Below are 20,945 nucleotides of genomic sequence, written 5' to 3'. Positions count from 1 at the left end.
CTCCTCCACCAAACTGTACAGTTGGCAATATACATTGGGGCAGGTAGCGTTCTCCTGGCATCCGCCAATCCCAGATTCGCCCATCTGACTGCCAGATGTTGAAGCGTGATTCATTACTCCAGAGAACACGTTTCCACTCCAGAGTCCAATAGTAGCAAGCTTTACACCACTCTAGCTGACACTTGGCATTGCGCGTGGTGATCTTAGGCCTGTGTGCGGCTGCTCCACCATGGAAACCCATTTCATGAAGCTCCCGACGAACAGTTCTTGTACTGATGTTGCTTCCAGAGGAAGAGTTGGTATTGAGAGTTGCAACCAAGGACAGACGATCTTTCAGCACTCGGTGGTCCAATTTTGTGTGTGGCTTACCACTTCGCGGCTGAGCCATTGTTGCGCCGAGATGTTTCCACTTCACAATAACAGCACTTACAGTTGAGCGGAGAAGCTCTAGCAGGGGAGGTATTTGACAAACTGACTTCATGGAAAGGCGGCATCCTATTACGGTGCCAAGTTGAAAGTCACTGAGCTCCTCAGTATGGGCCATTCTACTGCCAATGTTTGTCTATGCAGATTGTATGGCTGTGTGCTCGATTTCATACACCTGTCAGCAACGGATGTGGCTGAAATAGGTGAATCCCCTCATTTGAAGGGGTGTCCAAATGCTTTTGTATATATAGTGTACCTTCGTTTGGATGTAGTGCATAATTCTGTCTTGTCATTCTTCAGCACCTTTGTAGACTGAAACAGTAGACTGATAAGACATCTTTGATTCGGTGGACTGCTGCTGTAAAGGATACATACCATTTTAAGATTATAATTATAATGGATCAATAACTATATAATGGCTCTCCCTGTTCTTAATTCACAATTGGTGATTACATAATTATGCATCATTCGCTTCCCCTCACTCATCAACTCACCATCATACTTTACTTAATTTATTTCATCTGTTGTTATATGTGTGAAAATAGTTTCGGTATAGTTAAGTTTCAAGGCAATTATCAGGGTGATTATTAGCTGGACACTGAACTTTGAACTGTCAGAAGAAGTATTGGACTATTCGGAAAAGGAGGGCAACAAGGGAAAACCATTCCAAAAAATGACATGCCCTGCTAAAACTAGTTATAACTCCAGGTCTGTTGGAAAATGTAAGATTCAAACACCAACAGTATGTTATATAGTCTTGTTAAATCGACAAAATGACTGCTTTAGTGGTTCTGGTGTTAAGTGAAGTGTTTGTCAAAAGCAAGACACCAAGGGAAAATTGCAAAGCTTTTGATTGTGCAAAGGCAACAAAAGGAGAATATCATATTTCCAGGCCTATAGGAGCTGTTTCTTACAAAGTGAGAACTACTGAATTAAATAGAGCACAATTTTTATAATATTGTATCTCTATTGTGATAACACTGTGTGGGTTGTTCCCACACCATTGGATTGCATGGACCAACCTCAACATTCTTCATCTTCATAGAGGACAAGATCGTATAAAGTCTTTTGAAAGTGTGCTGCAGCAAGGACGGCGGTGTTGTGCATGTACGTACAATACATATTGTGCAATTACAGTATGAGTGTATTCATACGAGAACTGCGTTTATTTGTCACCGTCATTATATTACCGAACTAAACTGAACAAAAATATGAACTCAATTTGTAAAGTGTCCCTGAAATAAAAAATCCCAGAAGTTTTCCATACGCACCAAAAGCTGATTTCTCTCAACTTTTGTTCACAAATTAGTTAACATCCCTGTCAGTGAGCATATCTCCTTTGCCAAGATAATTAATCCACCTGACAGATGTGGCATTTCAAGAAGCTGATTATTAAACAGCATGATCATTACACAGGTGCACCAACCTCAGAACCACGTATAACCACTACAGCCCAGGACCTCCACATCCGGCTTTTTCACATGCGGGATCGTCAGAGGAGAGGGGGGGCATGCTGGGAAGTATTTCTGTCTGAATAATGGCATTTTGGGGGGAGGAAATGATTCTGATTGGTTGGGCCTGGCTCCCCAGTGGGTGGGCCTATGCCCTCCCAGTCCCACCCATGGCTGCACCCCTGCTAGTCATGTGAAATCCATAAATTATGGCCTAATGAATTTATTTCAATTGACTGATTTCCTTCTATGAACTGTAACTCAGTAAAATATTTGAAATTGTTGCATGTTGCATTTTTGTTCAGTATGGTATAATGGCAGATTCAGATTGTAACTTAGAGCAACAAAACAACCCGAAATCAGTAATTTTTTATGGAAGGAGGCAAGAGACATTTGATTGCTGGCAACTACAGATGATGTATATAAACACTAAATTACTAAGAGGGTGCACTATTTCTAAGGCACTGTGTCACCATCTTTATACTCCTACACCATTGTTTAGAAGGTTATGGAAGATATAGAATGCATTTATTAATGGCTACATTTTTATACAGTGGGTTGTGAAGGTATTCACCCCTCTTGGCATTTTTCCTATTTTGTTGCATTTCAACCTGGAATTGCTGGCAACATTTATTGACCACAACCACATAACTACTGAACACAAAGACATATTCTGACCACAAAACTACTGACCATGCAACTGCTGATCACAACCACCCAACTTCTGACCACATGTAGATGAACAAAACCACAAAACTACTGACAACAACGACATAATTATAAATAGTGACCACAGCCACCAAACTTCTGACCATAACCACACAACGACTGACCACAACCACACAACTACTGAAAACAACCACACAACTTCTAACCCCAACCACATAACTACAGTGGCTTGCGAAAGAATTCACCCCAATTGGCATTTTTCTTATTTTGTTGCCTTACAATCTGGAATAAAAAAGGATATAATGGGGGTTTGAATCATTTAATTTACACAACATGCCTACCACTTTGAAGATGCAAAATATTTTTTTTATTGTGAAACAAACAACAAATTAGACAACAAAACTGAAAACTTGAGCGTGCATAACTATTCAGCCCCCCAAAGTCAAGACTTTGTAGAGCCACCTTTTGCAGCAATTACAGCTGCCAGTCTCTTGGGGTATGTCTCTATAAGCTTGGCACATCTAGCCACTGGTATTTTTGACCATTCTTCAAGGCAAAACTGCTTCAGCAGCTTCAAGTTGGATGGGTTCCGCTGGTGTATAGCAATCTTTAAGTCATACCACAGATTCTCAATTGGATTGAGGTCGGGGCTTTGACTAGGCCATTCCAATACATTTAAAAGTGTCCCCTTAAACCACTCAGTATGCTTAGGGTCATTGTCCTGCTGGAAGGTGAACCTCCGTGGAGTGTACGGCTTAAAGTGGTCTTATGGACAGATACTCCAATCTCCGTGGTGGAGCTTTGCAGCTCCTTCAGGGTGATCTTTGGTCTTTTTGTTGCTTCTCTGATTAACTTCTTGATGCACCCATCCCGTTAGCGGGATCGGTTTTGTCAACATCCGCTGAATTGCAGAGCGCAAAATTCAAATTAAATTACTAAAAATATAAAATGTTCATGAAATAACAACTGCAATATAGCAAAACACAGTTTAGCTTGTTGTTAATCCACCTGGCGTGTCAGATTTCAAAAAAGCTTTTTGGCGAAAGCATACCAAGCATTTATGTAAGGACATCTCTCTCAGCAGACACAACATTACAAACAGCTAGCAGCCAAGTAGATTGGTCACGAAAGTCAGAAAAGCAATAAAATGAATCGCTTACCTTTGATGATCTTCGGATGTTTGCACTCACAAGACTCCCAGTTACACAATAAATGTTCCTTTTGTTCCAGAAAGATTATTTTTATATCCAAAATACCTCCATTTGGTTGGCACATTATGTTCCGAAATCCACAGGCTCGAGCGGTCACGACCGGGCAGACAAAAATTCCAAATAGTATCCGTAAAGTTCGTAGAAACATGTCACGTTTTGACAGAATATTTTATTGATGAGGTTACTAAAAACGTTTTTTTTTTTATAATCAACCCTCAGGTTGTTTTTACAATATATAATTGATAATATTTCAACCGGACTGTCACTTTTTCAATAGGAGAGAGAGAGAAAATGTCTGCTCCAAGCTGTTGCGCATGCAAAACATTGCTGGCACCCAGCCATCCAATGACGCGATGTGATCTTTCTCGCTCATTTTTCAAAATAAAAGCCTGAAACTATGTCTAAAGACTGTTCACAACATGTGGAAGCCATAAGAAAATGAATCTGGTAGATATCCCTTTAAATGGAGCACAGGCAGGCAATGGAACAGAGAGCTTTCTGGAAAAACAGCACTTCTGGGTTGGATTTTCCTCTGGTTTTCACCTGCAATATCAGTTATGTTATACTCACAGACAATATTTTGACAGTTTTGGAAACTTTAGAGTGGTTTCTATCCTAATCTGACAATTATATGCGTATTTTAGATTCTGGACTTGAGAAATAGGCAGATTCATTTGGGTATTTTTTTCATCCAATCAAAATACTGCCCCCTACACTCAACAGGTTAATGCCCTCCTTGCCTGGTCCATGAGTTTTGGTGGGCGGTCCTTGGCAAGTTTGTTCTGGTGCCATATTCTTTCCATTTTTTAAGAATGGATTTAATGGTGCTCATTGGAATGTTCAGAGTTTAGCATAGTTTTGGTCTTCATGGTGCAGCTTGCTTGGTGGTACCCCTTGCTTAGTGGTGTTGGAAACTCTGGGGCCTTTCAGAACAGGTGTACATATACCGAGATCATGTGACAGATCATGTGACACTTAAATAAAGTCCACCTATGTGCAATCTAACTAATTATATGACTTCTGAAGGTAATTGGTTGCACCAGATTTTATTTAGGGGCCTCATAGGATGGGAGTGAGTTTTTTGTAAGATTTTTTTTCCAAATAAAAATCTATTTAAATTACAGGTTGTAACGCAACAAAATTTGAAAAAAAGGGGGATGAATACTTTCACAAAGCACTGTATTCTAGACACCTTCATACACACTTTTAAATACGAACAAATTCTCATTAAACATTTTAAATGTTACTGTCCCTACTACAACAATAAATACTTAAATACATGCAATTTTAATTTGAAATATTACATTGAAAAAGGGATTGGATTTTGGAACTGGGCAGGCTCTCGGGTGTGAGCCAGGTGCCTCATTCAAAGCCCAGGGCGAGCAATGGGTAGGATTCTGTGTTTTCAAATGCAAAAGTGATTGCGTTTGATAAAAACGCTTAACCTGCCTTCCCAATTAAACTAGTTTGAAAATTCAAACATATATTTTATGGAAAACGGATTTATGTTTCTGTAATCGTGGCCAAAAGTTTTGAGAATGACACAAATATAAATTTTCACAAAGTCTGCTGCCTCAGTTTGTATGATGGCAATTTGCATATACTCCAGAATGTTATGAAGAGTGATCAGATGAATTGCAATTAATTGCAAAGTCACTCTTTGCCATGCATATGAACTGATTCCCCCAAAAACAGTTCCACTGCATTTAAGCCCTGGCACAAAACGACCAGCTGACATCATGTCAGTGATTCTCTCGTTAACACAGGTGTGAGTGTTGACGAGGACAAGGCTGGAGATCACTCTGTCATGCTGATTGAGTTCGAATAACAGACTGGAAGCTTCAAAAGGAGGGTGGAGAATGGAATCATTGTTCTTCATCTGTCAACCATGGTTACCTGCAAGGAAACACGTGCCGTCATCATTGCTTTGCACAAAAAGAGCTTCACAGGCTTAAGGATATTGCTGCCAGCAAGATTGCACCTAAATCAACCATTTATTGGATCATCAAGAACTTCAAGGAGAGTGGTTCAATTGTTGTGAAAAGGCTTCAGGGTGCCCAAGAAAGTCCAGCAAGCACCAGGACCATCTCCTAAAGTTGATTCAGCTGAGGGATCGGGGCACCACCAGTACAGAGCTTGCTCAGGAATGGCAGCAGGCAGGTGTGAGTGCATCTGCACGCACAGTGAGGCGAAGACCTTTGGAGGATGGCCTGGTGTCAAGAAGGGCAGCAAAGAAGCCACTTCTCTTCAGGAAAAACATCAGGGACAGACTGATATTCTGCAAAAGGTACAGGGATTGGACTGCTGAGGACTGGGGTAATGTCATTTTCTCTGATTAATCCCCTTTCCGAATGTTTGGGGCATTCAGAAAAAAGCTTGTCCGGGGAAGACAAGGTGAGCGCTACGATCAGTCCTGTGTCATGCCAACAGTAACGCATCCTGATACCATTCATGTGTGGGGTTGCTTCTCAGCCAAGGGAGTGGGCTCACTCACAAATTTTCCTAAGAACACAGCCATGAATAAAGAATGGTACCAACACATCCTCCGAGAGCAACTTCACCTAACCATCCTGGAACAGTTTGGTGACGAACAATGCCTTTTCCAGCATGATGGAGCACCTTCCCATAAGGCAAAAGTGATAACTTAGTGTCTCAGAGAACAAAACATCGAGATTTTGGGTCCATGGCCAGGAATCTCCCCAGACCTTAATCCCATTGAGAACTTGTGGTCAAGCCTCAAGAGGCAGGTGGACAAACAAAACCCCACAAATTCTGACAAACTCCAAGCATTGATTATGCAAGAATGGGCTGCCATCAGTCAGGATGTGGCCCAGAAGTTAGTTGACAGCATGCCAGGGCAGATTGCAGAGGTCTTGAAAAAGAAGGGTCAACACTGCAAATATTTACTCTTTGCATCAACTTCATGTAATTGTCAATAATAGCCTTTGACACTTATGAAATACTTGTAAATATACTTCAGTATTCCATAGTACCATCTAACAAAAATATCTAAAGACACTGAGGCAGCAGACTTTGTGAAAATTAATATTTGTGCAATTCTCAAAACCTTTGTCCACGACTGTACTATGCACTATGCTGCCTTGTTGACAACATGACTGAGTGGTGCAGACTACTGTTATGTTCACGTCACTGGCTATAAAGCGGTGCATCCTCATGCAAATTCCAGCAATGCAGCTTTTGATTACCCAGAGAGGAAATATCTAGCTAGGCAGTAACACCAAAGACAGACAGTACAATATGAAGATGGGCAAAAGCTGCTTCGCCAATAGAAATCCCCGATCACACTTGTAGGCCATGCCATCGCAACGTTGGTTAGCTAAGCTCATGCGCCGAAACGCCATCTCGTGCCGTCAAATCAAAAGCACTCCTTTGATATAAAGTTGTTTTTGATCAAAATGAAAATGTGTCAGTTATTTAAGACATTGGCTCGAGTCTAGGTTGTGCCAAAAGATTTTGAGAAAATTAAAACAACTAAGGAATAATTTTTCGCCTCTCAAACCCCGTCCTGGACTGCTTTGCAAATGGCTCTGGGTTCAGAAACTCTGTGGTAACATGTTGCTGGATATGCGAAGACTGTCACAACTTCCGCCGAAGTCGGCTCCTCTCCTTGTTCGGTCAGCGTTCAGTGATCGACGTCACCGGCTTTCTAGCCATCGCCGCTCTATTTGTCTTGTCTTGTTCCATACACATCTGGTTATGATTTCCCCAATCAATCTACTTGTATTTAACCCTCTGTTTCCCATCATGTATTCGTGTGTAATTGTTTCATGCTATTGTGGTGTTTTATTATGCGCTTTACTTTTGTTATGTTCCGTGATTTGAGAGCATTTGATTTATGTAGTGCTCTCGTTTTTGGAACGAAAATAAAAGTGCACCACTTAACATTCCTCTGCTCTCCTGCACCTCGCCTCTAGTACACCCCTTGGCAGAATTACACACTTCTAATGGAGTCAGCAGGAGCAGGTAGCAAGGTTAGAGGAGTCGAGGAGCGCGTCCAGGAACATTCGGCCATGTTACTTCATCTTAGTGCCATGATGGATCGCGTTGTCCAGACCATGGACCACTGGGAGAGACAGGAAGTCTCTCCAGTGCCTCGTCCAGCACAACCGGGGTTGTCTCCACCCGTCCCATCCGGAGAGAATTCCAGTGGGATACGTCTCTCCCTTCCCTGGGAGTATGATGGAATTGCAGCACAGTGCCAGGGATTCGTGTTACAACTGGACCTCTACCTGGCCACTGTGCACCCAGCTCCCTCGGGAAGGGAGAGAGTGGCCGCCCTCGTCTCCTGCCTCACAGGGAGAGCGCTGGAGTGGGCAAACGCTGTGTGGAGAGAAGGAGACACGGTGTCAGACCACTTTGAGGAGTTCACCCGTCGCTTCCGGTCCGGCTTCGACCATCCACCCGAGGGCAGAGCGGCGGGGGAAAGGCTCTTCCATTTGAGGCAGGTGACGAGGAGCATGGCAGGTGACTTCGCCCTGGAATTCCGGACCTTGGCCTCCGGAGCAGGCTGGAACGACAGGGCCCTCATTGACCACTATCGATGCAGCCTATGAGAGGAGGTCTGACGTGAGCTGTCCTTTGACCAAAGGTGGATTTGTCCATCCAGTTGGATAACCTTCTGGTCACCTGCAGACGTCCAGAGGGGGCTCTGTCGGTTCCATCGTCCATCACCCCCGCTCCGGTGCCCATGGAGTTAGGAGGGGCTGCTCTTAGGGAGACTGGAGGAGGAGCCATCAAGTGAGCCATCTGTGGGCGCAGAGAACAAACTGCCGATCGGTGCCGTGTTGGTTCCTCTGGGAGTTGAGGCAACAGGCACTCTGGGTTTGCACCACACTCATCCAGAGTCCTCTGTTGATCAACTGTTTGTGCCTATTTGTTTCCCTCAGTTTTCCCCACATTCCCAGTATAAGGCGCTCGGCGATTCAGGCGCAGCTGGGAATTTTATATAACATAACTCCACTAACTCCACTATTTCCTGGCAACAGAGGACTCTCACAGGGTGGTCGCGAGAGTGCTCAGAGAGGTGTGTAGTGGTTTCCGTTGGTGCTACCACAGTGGAAAGTCCAGACCAGGTATCCACCGTGCACATCCCCCCAGAATATGCCGATTTGGCTCTCTTCTGTTAAAATAAGGCGACTCAATTACCGCCTCATCGACGGGAGGATTGTGCGATACATCTCCTGGCAGAAGCTGCGCTTCCCATCCCATTGCACGCTTCCCATGCATTGACTATGGAGGTCTCAATCAAATAACGGTGAGGTAGAGTTACCCGCTATCTCATATCACTACGGCGATTGAGTCAATGCATGGGGCGCACTTCTTCATGAAACTGGATCTCAGGAGTACGTATAACCTGGTGCGTATCAGGGAGGGAGACAGCGTTCAGTACCACCACAGGGCATTATGAGTACCTCGTCATGCCGTACGGGTTGATGAATGCTCCATCAGTTTTCCAATCCTTTGTAGACAAGATTTTGGGTGTAGGGGTGTATATCGATGACATTCTGATTTACTCCGCTACACGTGTCGAGCATGTGTCCTTGGTGCGCAAGGTACTTGGATGACTGTTGGAGCATGACCTGTATGTCAAGGCTGAGAAATGTCTGTTCTTTCAGCAGGCCGTCTCCTTCCTAGGGTATCGCATTTCCACATCAGCAGTGGAGATGGAGAGTGACTGCATTGCAGCTGTTCGTAATTGGCCGACTCCCATCACGGTAAAGGAGGTCCAGCGATTTTTAGGGTTTGCCAATTACTACTGGAGATTTACCCGGGGTTTGGGCCAGGTTGCTGCACCCATTACCTCACTGCTGAAGGGGGGTCCTGTAAGGTTGCTGTGGTCGGCTGAGGCGGACAGGGCTTTTGGGCAGCTAAGAGCTCTGTTTACTTCGGCTCCTGTGCTGGCCCATCCGGATCCCTCTTTGGCATTCATAGTGGAGGTGGATGCGTCCGAGGTTGGAATAGGAGCCATGCTCTCACAGCGCTCGGGCACACCACCGTGCCACTGCTTCTCGAAGAAGCTCAGCCCAACGGAGCGTAACTATGATGTGGGGGACCGGGAGTTTGTTGGCTGTGGTTAAAGCGTTGAAGGCGTGGAGACATTGGCTTGAGGGGGCAAAACACCCTTTCCTCATCTGGACTGACCACCGCAACCTGGAGTACAATCGGGCAGCGAGGAGACTGAATCCTCGTCAGGCAAGGTGGGCCATGTTCTTTACCCGTTTTGTGTTTACCCTATCCTACAGATCAGGTTCCCAGAATAAGAAGGCAGACCTACTGTCCCGGCTGTATGACACAGAGGAGTGGCTCATGGATCAAACTCCCATACTCCCGGCCTCCTGCCTGGTAGCGCCGGTCGTGTGGGAACTGGATGCGGACATTAAGCAGGCATTGCGTACAGAGCCCCCTCCCGTCCAGTGTCCAGTTGGGCGTATGTATGTTCCGTCTACTGTCCGTGACCACTTTATCTATTGGGCCCACACGTCTCCCTCCTCTGGTCACTTTTTTAGGTTTCCAACTGTACTTGTGCAGTTAACAAACCATGATTCCATGTTTTAAAAAATCAACAAACTGCAGACAAAGTATATTATTTTGTATTAGCCTTTACCTACGGTTACTGTTGAGGATGTGTACATTATTTCGATTAGACATACACTTTGAAACAAGAATGTTGTCTTTTGTCATATTTCTAAGTACAGCATTAATGAGCCATGGCTGGAGACCAACACTCTTCGCCATTATATAAACATAAGCTCAGTATATCCTCTTACATCAGGGCTGCACCTGTAGTTTACTATGCTAATATCCCATGATGATACAATTTTCCATTCTTTGTTTGGAGGCATACTTAGCTACTCAGTGTGACCCTCACTCACTTGTTGCGGCGATAGAGAGCCATGCATGCCACTCCGAGAAAACAGATCCCTGAGGCAATGCTGAAGATGGACAGCACCCTTCTCTGGTAAGTCTCACGGCTTTCTGTGGAGACACAGGCAAATAAATATGATGTTAAAGCCACTCTCTGTATATACATGTAGAGTAAATTCTCTGCAGAGACAGACAAAATAGTACAAAATAGTACTGTTGAAGCCACACTCGATATGCATGTAGAGTACTATCAAAGTGTGAGCCACCAACAGAAAAGTTCAATGTAAAGAATCACACACCACACACAAATCCTTGCTAGTAACACACACAATAGTAATAATCAGTTTTGTGAAAACAAGAAAAAAACATTAAATCCACACTCTGTAAGATGTGCATATCAAATCAAATTGTATTTGTCACATGCACCGAATACAACAGGTGTCGACTTTACCGTGCAATGCGTACTTATAAGCCCTTAACAACAATGCATTTTTAAGAAAAATTAAAGTTAAGAAAAATATTTACTAAATAAAACAAAGTAAAAAATAAAAGAGCAACAATAAAATAACAATAATGAGGCTATATACAAGGGGTACCGGTACTTAGTTAATGTGCGGTGCTACAGGTTAGTCAAGGTAATTGAGGTAATATGTACATGTAGGTAGGGGTAAATTGATTATACATAGATAAGCTCCTATCAGTTCTACTGAGCACCAACTCGCCTTCCGAACATTCTATTCCCAGATTATTGTTCAACTTCACAATGCCTGCTTCGCTATTATTGGCAATGAGACCTGCTGACGTTGTTTTATAGTTAAAATGTAAACAACAAAATGTGAACAACGAAAATAATATTGGAACTGTGGTCTTCCCATTGTTTCCTATGGGGGAAATATAGGCATGTCTGTCTATTTCGCCAAATAACTCGCAATGTGTATGTTTTGATTGTTTTCAAGGGTGTAACTGGTGTGAAATGGCTAGCTAGTTAGCGAGGTGCACGCTAATAGCGTTTTAATCGGTGATGTCAATCGCTCTGAGACCTTGAAATAGTTGTTGCTGCGGCTTTTATGGAGCGATGGGTAAAGATGCTTCGAGGGTGGCTGTTGTCCATATGTGCATAGGGTCCCTGGTTCGAGCCCAGGAAGGGGCAAGGAGTGGGACGGAAGCAAAACTGTTACATGGGCACCTTTTCAAGTCTGGGCAGCGAGCTTGTTTGTCATCGATCGCTAGACCAGAAATAGTCAGAAGTTAAATAAATGTCCCCACTTTTTCATTACGCACCATCGAGGTGCGGATGTTTACTTTCTGCACAAGTTGTTTTTTTCCAGTTTTGTCCGTCGAACAGATTGTAGTGGTAAAATAGAAAGGGATACATTTTTTATGGAATTCTAAGCATCACTCCAGTCAAATCAGGCTCTGTGAACGTTTGATTCCATTACTTTGCTATGGGCTCGCGCTAGTGTTCCAGTGTAGCTAACGTTCTTAAGCCATTTTTCAGCCTTGGGGGTAATTTTGACTTTTTATTTTTTATTGTCCAGCCTATAGATAGCCAGAGGGAATTTAGGAAAACACCCGAATGTCCATTGAGAAAGCACAACAACTATACCATTTAGTTACACTAAGAATGACAAGAATAATCAAGTAATCAAATAATCAACAAACTTTGGGTAGTTAGGTAGTTAGCCTAGAGTTAATATACTGGCAAGCTTTATGTATAACTACTAACATTAGGTAGCTAGCTAACATACTGTTAAATACTGCTGTAATGATATGCTATGTGGTTCGTAAGGACAGTGTAGCTAAGAAATTGTCAGCCAACATAATGTGTAAGGTACCTTATTTGAAAAGTCATTACATTATTACATTGAATAGGTCGTTAGGGCAAATCCGGTCTGTGTTAGGAGGGGGGAGGGGGGGGTTCACACCTTGCTCGGCTATTAGACTATTCTTTAGTAAAGGTTGAAAAGTCTATTGTTCCTCCCCAACTTGCAACAAATTGCTGTTCCGATCTCTTTCCTTTGCCTCTTACACGCATCATCATTCTGCTCCTGAGTGGCTCACTTGTGGGCGTGCTGGCAGGATATGGCAGCATCTTCGGTTGTGTGTCAAGAATTCTGCATACCGTACCACGTTTGTATGAAGGTGTGATATTCATAGGCAAATTGTTATATGCTATGGAGGTAAATTTGTCTTTTTGTCAAGAGCAAAACCTTTTTTATTTTCAATCAAAATTAATTGTTCTGAAAGCTACTTTTTTTCAGATACAAAGGAAGTCAAAGCGGACATCTACGAAGATGGCATCTCAGGTAAGCAGCACTGGGCTGTATTGACATATCTTAAAAATGACATCTGCTGCTTTAGATTGAACCATCATATCTCAGTTATTGTTTTCACATCTATAAAAAATAAGGTGTTTTCGTTACTTTCAGAGAGCGACCAAGGGGTCGAAAATGTAGATGTTCACTGTCCGAGGAACAGGCAGTTGAAGTTTTATTGCTAGAAAAAGTGTCCATAAACTGTTCTGTGTTCTTTTTCTCCGTCTCTGCCTGTCTTGTACATGGAACCTGTCTCGTGCATTAATTTAAAAAACCTTAAGATATCAGCTGCTAATTTTCAGATTTACACCCACATAAACACAGCCATTGTCACTGAAATATCTGTTGCTGCCAAGTCATGATTTCCCTGGAGGTTAGCCTTGCAATAACCAACTGGTGAGACACATAGCCCTTTATATTTAAATGTTTCAGGTACACTCCGATAGGTGCCTGCGTCACATACAGTATCTCTCTATTGACATTATCTTCTATTGTTTGTCCTCATGTGTCAGTTTTTCAGCATAAAATACTCTGTAGCCACTTAGTGTGGACACCAGGTGAGACCACACACACACAATAACAGTCTCTCTTATTCACTTCATCCCTCTCCCCCTTCTCCCTAAATCCTCAAGTTTATATCAGCTGTTTTGGTGAACCCCTCCCGCATCTGAACTGACAGACAGAGGGCACAGCATGATCATAGGTGAGATGTCACATGGTCGGGTCAACAGGAAGTATTATTAAAGAGATGCTTTACATTGAAACACAGACAGAGATGTAGTAGTCCCAGAGTTAATGATCCAAGGTCAGTTTTGCATTTCACCTCCTGATTTAAGATGACTGACCATGTTAGAATAAAAAAGTGAAGGCTTAATCGTGCTCTCTCTCTATCCATCTGTGTCTCGTCTGCAGGTATGTTTTGATGTGAGAGAGGAAGCCAGTCCCGTCATTGCCACCTCACCCGCTCTTAAGATAACCTTCGGACCAACTGGGGGCCCAAGGCTGGTTAGGAGACACCACAATTGTGATGAACTGAGAGAATATTAGGGTAGCACTGTAATTCATGAATCATATGTTGTCTGCCGCTGTTCTTACCTCTTTGCCTTTCTGCCTTTCACACCTCTCTCCACACCTCGTCATTCTTTCTCGTTTTATAATGCACACCATAAGTGCATTGAATTACAGATTGAACTTGTATTTATAATATTACAATCAGCATAATTATAATTCAGTTATGTATTTATAACACCTGTATAATGAACTTCTTTCAATAAAGCAATTCACATTCTCCACTGGTTGAAAAATCTCATTGAAATACTACCCTGTGTCCTCAGATTTATGCAGATGAAGGGAGTTAGATATGCATCTTTTTTTCTTCTGTATATATGAATTACAAATCAATCATGTTTCTAGTCTATTGCATAGTTACAATGTGTAATCATTGATGTCCCAGGATCAGGAGTGGTAAACACTGTTGAAGTGTATAATTTTAATACATACATGCAGACACAGCATCATTCAAATAATGGAGTTTGATATGACTGAAAAAGAGTATCTCAGAGATTCATACCTGAACTGCACCTTTATTTGCCAAGGAAGAATACATGATCATTGAAAATATTCAATGTGCAGGCTACAATGTGGGAAACTTATGTGTGGAAATAACTACAGTACATTATTATATTCTACTCTATCCATAGGCTTCACTAATGCCATTCAGACTTGAAGTTGATACAACAACTATGATAGCTGAGGTTCATAGATAGGTTTTGAACTAATATTCATTCCAAATGTTTTAGTGTCCATACACAGATCGGCTACATACTGTAACTAGCTACACATCCACAGGATTCCCTAAAACACTAAACAACACAAATTACAAATTCCTTCTCCTGGCTAATGTTGTCAGATAACTTGCTAAATAGCGATTTTCTGCACAAATGTTTGTCTCTACATTAACTAACATATTCCCCTCAATTGTAAACGTTTTGCTTGACTCTTTATGACGTTATTACATCTGATTCCACCGTAATGTTTGTCAGACATCTTTTTTGAAGAACGCCACAAGGCAAGGGTGGCTCGCGTCAAAATTCGTCATTGAAACCACTCTATATGATTGGTCATATAAAAACTTTGGGACCCAAATGCATAATGAGTGTTCTAACTCCCCCTTGTGGTGGTCTGGGGCAATGAAGCCGTGACGCTATGTACTTCTAAGTCCCGTGGTGCAAGCTCGCAACTTTTAAAGGAGGAACCACTGTATACACCTGTTCTGAAAGGCCCCAGATTCTGCAATACCACTAAGCAAGGGGCACCACCAAGCAAGCAGCACCATGAAGACCAAGGAGCTCTCCAAACAGGTCGTTGTGGAGAATTAAAGATCAGGGTTGGGTTATAAAAGAAATATACAAGCCTTTCAACATCCCACGGAGCACCATTAAATCCAGTATTAAAAAACGGAAAGAAAATGGCACCACAACAAACCTGCCAAGAGATGGCCACCCACCAAAACTCACAGACCAGGCAAGGAGGGTATTATAATCAGAGAGGCAACAAAGAGACCAAAGATGACCCTTAAGGGTCTGCAAAGCTCCACATCAGAGATTGGAGTATCTGTCCATAGGACCACTTTAAGCCATACACTCCACAGAGCTGGGCTTTACAGAAGAGGGCGTATTATCAGCAACCATCACTCCTGTGTCCCGATGGCACGTTGTGTTAGCTAATCCAACTTGATCATTTTAAAAGGCTAATTGATAATTAGAAAACCCTTTTGCAATTATGTTAGCTCAGATGAAAACTGTTGTGGTGATTAAAGAAGCAATAAAACTGGCCTTCTTTAGACTACCATACACCAATGGTAACATCTTATTCTCTTACCTAATTTAAATACATTTTGGCCTTTTAACCAACATCACAGGAGGTGTGTTTGCAGAGGGGAATAGTTTACATAGCTGGTTTACATAGGTAGCTAGGCTACTAGTGCCAACATTTTACTGCATCTTGTCAGAAAATCTAATTAGAGGTTTCCCCTATTCATCTAAGGCAAAGAATCATATACAGTAGGTTTCTGCTTTCATCTGTCTGGTGTTAGCTACAATATAAAAAAAATCCTGTTTTTACAGTAACTTACTGGCAGCCAGTTACCTGTAAATTACTGTAAAAAATAGAACAGTATGTTACCGTACCATCTTTTATGGTATCTAATACAGTAACTGTAATCTGTTTTCAAAACCAATAATGCTACTGTACTCGTTTTACATTAACATACTCTTACTGTAAAGCCTTTTTTGCATATTTCCAAATTATGTGTGGTAATTGTAGAATTACAATTGAGTAACACAAGGAACTTTACTCAACATTTCCAAATACATAATGTATTTGTATACAATAAAATAATCACGCACAAAAACCATGGGGAAAACAGAGGGTTAATAATGAACATGTAATTTGGGAATTGAAACCAGTGGTGTAAAACAAAGACAAAGCAAATGGAAAATGAAAAGTGGATCAGCGATGGCTAGAAGGACAGTTACGTCGACCGTCGAATGCCGCCCGAACAAGAAGAGGGACCGACTTCGGAGGAAGTCGTGATAATCTGTCATTCTGTCTCTGAATAAAGCAGTTAACCCACTGTTCCCCAGTAGGCTGTCATTGTAAATAAGAATTTGTTCTTAACTGACTTGCCTAGTAAAACAAAAAACTTTTGACTCTTACACAATTGCCTGAAACTCATGGTTTGCAGGCCACAAATTCTAGTAACGTTCCAAAACTTTCCAGATTTTCCTGAAATCCTGAAATCCTGGAGGAATATTCCATCCTGGATGTCTGGAAAACCTGGAAACAGTATCAGAATTGTGCAACCCTAGCTGCAAGTCACATTATGCAGGCTTGCAATGTGATGTGTAATTCCTATTGGAATCCAGCCATAGTTGTGATATCGAACAGTTAGAATAGCTTCACCTGCAATAAAATGACATCCACAGTTAGGAACATTGTGAAGTTACTACCTAAGCCATTTAAACTTAAACAGCCATTTCAGTAAAGGAAATGAAAATCTAACTAACTGATGGGATTAGTTTAGAACATGTATATTATTTATCTTTGTGTTGCATAAGATTAATCAATCAATCAACGTACCTGCAACAACAGATATTAACAACAATTTAAAAAATCAAGCTGAGAAATATGATAATGATTACCGTTGTTTTATAGTAGGTTAACAGTCTGTTTTGTAAGTTACTGAAAACAAAACAGTTTAACGGTACAAATGCGGTTACTGTAATCCATTGACGGTACCATTACTGCTACTGTAATCTATTATAGGGATGGGGGGAGTGTGCTTAGGGTCAAGAGTGAGCTAACACAAGCGGTCATATTTTGACACATCTCGGCTGATAGAAACCATAATATAAATGAGCTAATTGCAATAACTATTTATAATTCATCACGTCACTCATGAGCTCACCAATCTAAAGTAATCTGAATAGTGAGTAGTTTGTGCACACCCCCATGTTTATTTGTCTGCGTCACCAAAGATAATAAGAGGTGACAAGATGAGTTGGGTCTGTTTGCAGTATGCATGTTTAAGGCGAAGTGAGGGGTCTCATCACCCATCATTCACTTCCATTCACCTCATTTTGCTATAACATCTGTGGTCCGACAGGTGTTTACGGGACACCCAGAATGCATTGAATTATGTCAACAAACATGCCTCCACACATATACGGAAAATAGCTTAGCACTAGCTCATCACAATCAGTACAACCTTCCAAAAAGTATTTAACACACAAATCGGAATGCACAATTTGTCACCAGAATTTCAAAGTTTGAATAAAAAAGTAAATAAAGAAATGATTACCACACAAACCATTTTTTGATAGGGATTTATTGATACAAGTGGCCCTTGCCGGTATTATGATACTGATGACTTGTTGCCACAGATGGCTTGTTTACGTTTCCATTGTAGCTAGATGGAGTAGCTCGGCCCATAACAGCTCTATGTCGTGGTCGTGTCGGAGGCAACAGTTGTTCACAACTCTAGCACTGTAGCTAAGGCTAACACTAACCCCTTTCCTAACCTTAAACTCCTACATTAATTCACATAACCTGCTGCGTTAGTTCTCCTAACCTACCATGTGAATTATCCTAACCTGCTACAGTGCTTCTTCATTTAAAAGTTGAGTTATACCTCATAAGAGCATGCGGTATGCTGTGGTATACTATGATATGCTTCAGTGAGATGCGGTGCTTGCCATTAAAGCTCATTGGAACCACCAGACAGCACATTTAAGCACATATACAGTTGAAGTCGGAAGTTTACATACAGTACACCTTAGCCAACTACATTTAAACTCAGTTTTTCACAATTCCTGACATTTAATCCTTGTAAAAATTCCCTGGCTTAGGTCAGTTAGGATCACCACTTTATTTTAAGAATGTGAAATGTCAGAATAATAGTAGAGATAATTATTTATTTCAGCTTTAATTTCTTTCATCACATTCCCAGTGGGTCAGAAGTTTACATACACTCAATTAGTATTTGGTAGCATTGCCTTAAAATTGGTTTCAGAGGTTTCAGGTAGCAACATCTCAAGATGTCAGTCAGGAAGTTAAAGCTTGGTAACAAATGGGTCTTCCAAATGGACAATGACCTCAAGCAAAGTTGTGGAAAAATGGATTAAGGACAACATAGTCAAGGTATTGGAGTGGCCATCACAAAGCCCTGACCTCAATCCCATAGAACATGTGTGGGCAGACTGAAAAAGTGTGTGTGAGCAAGGAGGCCTACAAACCTGACTAAGTTGCACCAGCTCTGTCAGGAGGAATGGGCCAAAATTCACCCAACTTATTGTGGGAAGCTTGTGGAAGGCTACCCGAAACGTTTGACCCAAGTTAAACAATTTAAAGGCCATGCTATCAAATACTAATTGAGTGTATGTAAACTTCTGACCCACTGGGAATGTGATGAAAGAAATTAAAGCTGAAATAAATCATTCACTCTACTATTGTTCTGACATTTCACATTCTTAAAATAAAGTGGTGATCCTAACGGACCTAAGCCAGGTGATTTTTACTAAGATTAAAGGTCAGGAATTGTGAAAAACTGAGTTTAAACGTATTTGGCTAAGGTGTATGTAAACGTCCGACTTCAACTGTACATAGACATGGAATCACTGGCCACTTAACAATGGAACACTAGTCACTTTAATAATGGTTACATACTGCTTTACTCATCTCAAGTGTATATATTGTATCCTATTCTACTGTATTTTAGTCAATGCCACTCTGACATTGCTCGTTCTAATATATATATATTTCTTAATTCCATTCTTTTACTTTTAGATTTGTGTATTATACTGCACTGTTGGAGCTAGGAATACAAGCATTTCGCATCACCTGCAATAACTTCTGCTCACTAGCCACTTTAAACAATGCTACCTTATATAATGTTACTTACCCTACATTATTCATCTCATATGCATACGTATATACTGTACTCTATATCATCGACTGCATCCTTATGTAATACATGTATCACTAGCCACTTTAACTATGCCACTTTGTTTACATACTCATCTCATATGTATATACTGTACTCGATACCATCTACTGTATCTTGCCTATGCTGCTCTGTACCATCACTCATTCATATATCCTTATGTACATATTCTTTATCCCCTTACACTGTGTATAAGACAGTAGTTTTGGAATTGTTAGTTAGATTACTTGTTGGTTATTACTGCATTGTCGGAACTAGAAGCACAAGCATTTCGCTACACTCGCATTAACATCTGCTAACCATGTGTATGTGACAAATAACATTTGATTTGATTTGATTTGATATGTGTATGTGACCAATAAAATGTTATTTGATTTGATTTAGAATACGTTATGCTCCACATGTACATACAACTTGCAACAGTAGAAAAGAGTTACAATATACAGAAACTTTTATGATAGCATAATAAGGCACTTTCTTTGGTAAGAACGCACGCATATCCAAAGTTATTATTAGTTAGGAAAACAACAATGAAGGCAATGCTGGCACCAGACGAAACATGTGCCAGAAGGGAAAAGTTTGTGCAGGTTCTGTTATGACTAGAGATGCATAAATGTTTGCATACTTGACCTGGGGAAACACTGGGGAAGTGCTTGGGCTCTCATCAAAGAGTGAAGTTTGTTCGGCTCATCGTAATGCCTCAAATGTAAATTGTCTTCCACATTGAAATGGGATTCTTCTATGTGAATTATTGAAAAGGCTGAACACCTCAATTCAAACTGTTGTTTTAAATAAAACTTGTTTGAAAATAACTTTAAATTGACAAGTTGAAACACAGCCTATAAATAATTAACAGGCCTTGGTTTGAGGGCAGACATGTTATCTGTCCTGTTGTGGAACAATGAGTACATTCTGAAATCACACGTATTTACACGTATGTATTTATATATACATACATACATACATACAGTTATGACATTTATAATAACAATTTACAAAAATGTTCTCTCTCTCTTCAGAGGATGTGCTTTGATTTTGTGGTCTGTGTGCTTTATGTGTGGAATTATATTTTGAATATGCCACTGAACTGCTACTGTGTTTTACGTTGCATTTATTTTCTTTCCTCTCTGTCAATTTTTTTCCCACATTGCAATGTAATTTATGGTAATCTACTGTATTCAGTTTCTACAGTGTATTACTGTTGATTAAACAGTAATTTAATGTGACAATTACATTTTTTTTACAGTGTAGTCACTAGATAGGTAGGTCTTCAGCCAGCATGGAACAAAAGCGGGGCCCAAAACTCAGACGCAGTTGTCATGTCATTACATCAAGAGACACGTCAAACAGTTTGTCTGAAGGTTCCGTTTGGCATCATTGATAGTCATGATATATGAACATTGGCTGGCAGTCAATATGTATTTACTTGAATGTACCCAGATGTCACCCTGTAAAGATTAAACTGAAATTGTCAAAGAAGAGCTAG

General features: G+C 41.2%; 1 protein-coding gene across 1 annotated transcript in view; it reads right to left on the bottom strand.

The window, feature by feature from the left end:
• Positions 1-20,945, bottom strand: part of LOC112224054 — a 115,346-nt gene that overhangs the window by 72,712 nt on the left and 21,689 nt on the right. Inside the window, exon 2 of the mRNA XM_024387337.2 lies at positions 10,651-10,753. Within this exon, the coding sequence (XP_024243105.1) occupies positions 10,651-10,753 (103 nt within the window). The remainder of the gene's footprint in view (positions 1-10,650; positions 10,754-20,945) is intronic.

This window comes from Oncorhynchus tshawytscha, linkage group LG25 (genome assembly GCF_018296145.1).
Source record: "Oncorhynchus tshawytscha isolate Ot180627B linkage group LG25, Otsh_v2.0, whole genome shotgun sequence".
In the NCBI taxonomy this organism is placed as follows: Eukaryota; Metazoa; Chordata; class Actinopteri; order Salmoniformes; family Salmonidae; genus Oncorhynchus; species Oncorhynchus tshawytscha.
The sequence above is the reverse complement of the archived record's forward strand: the minus strand, read 5'-3'. Positions and strand labels throughout refer to the sequence as shown.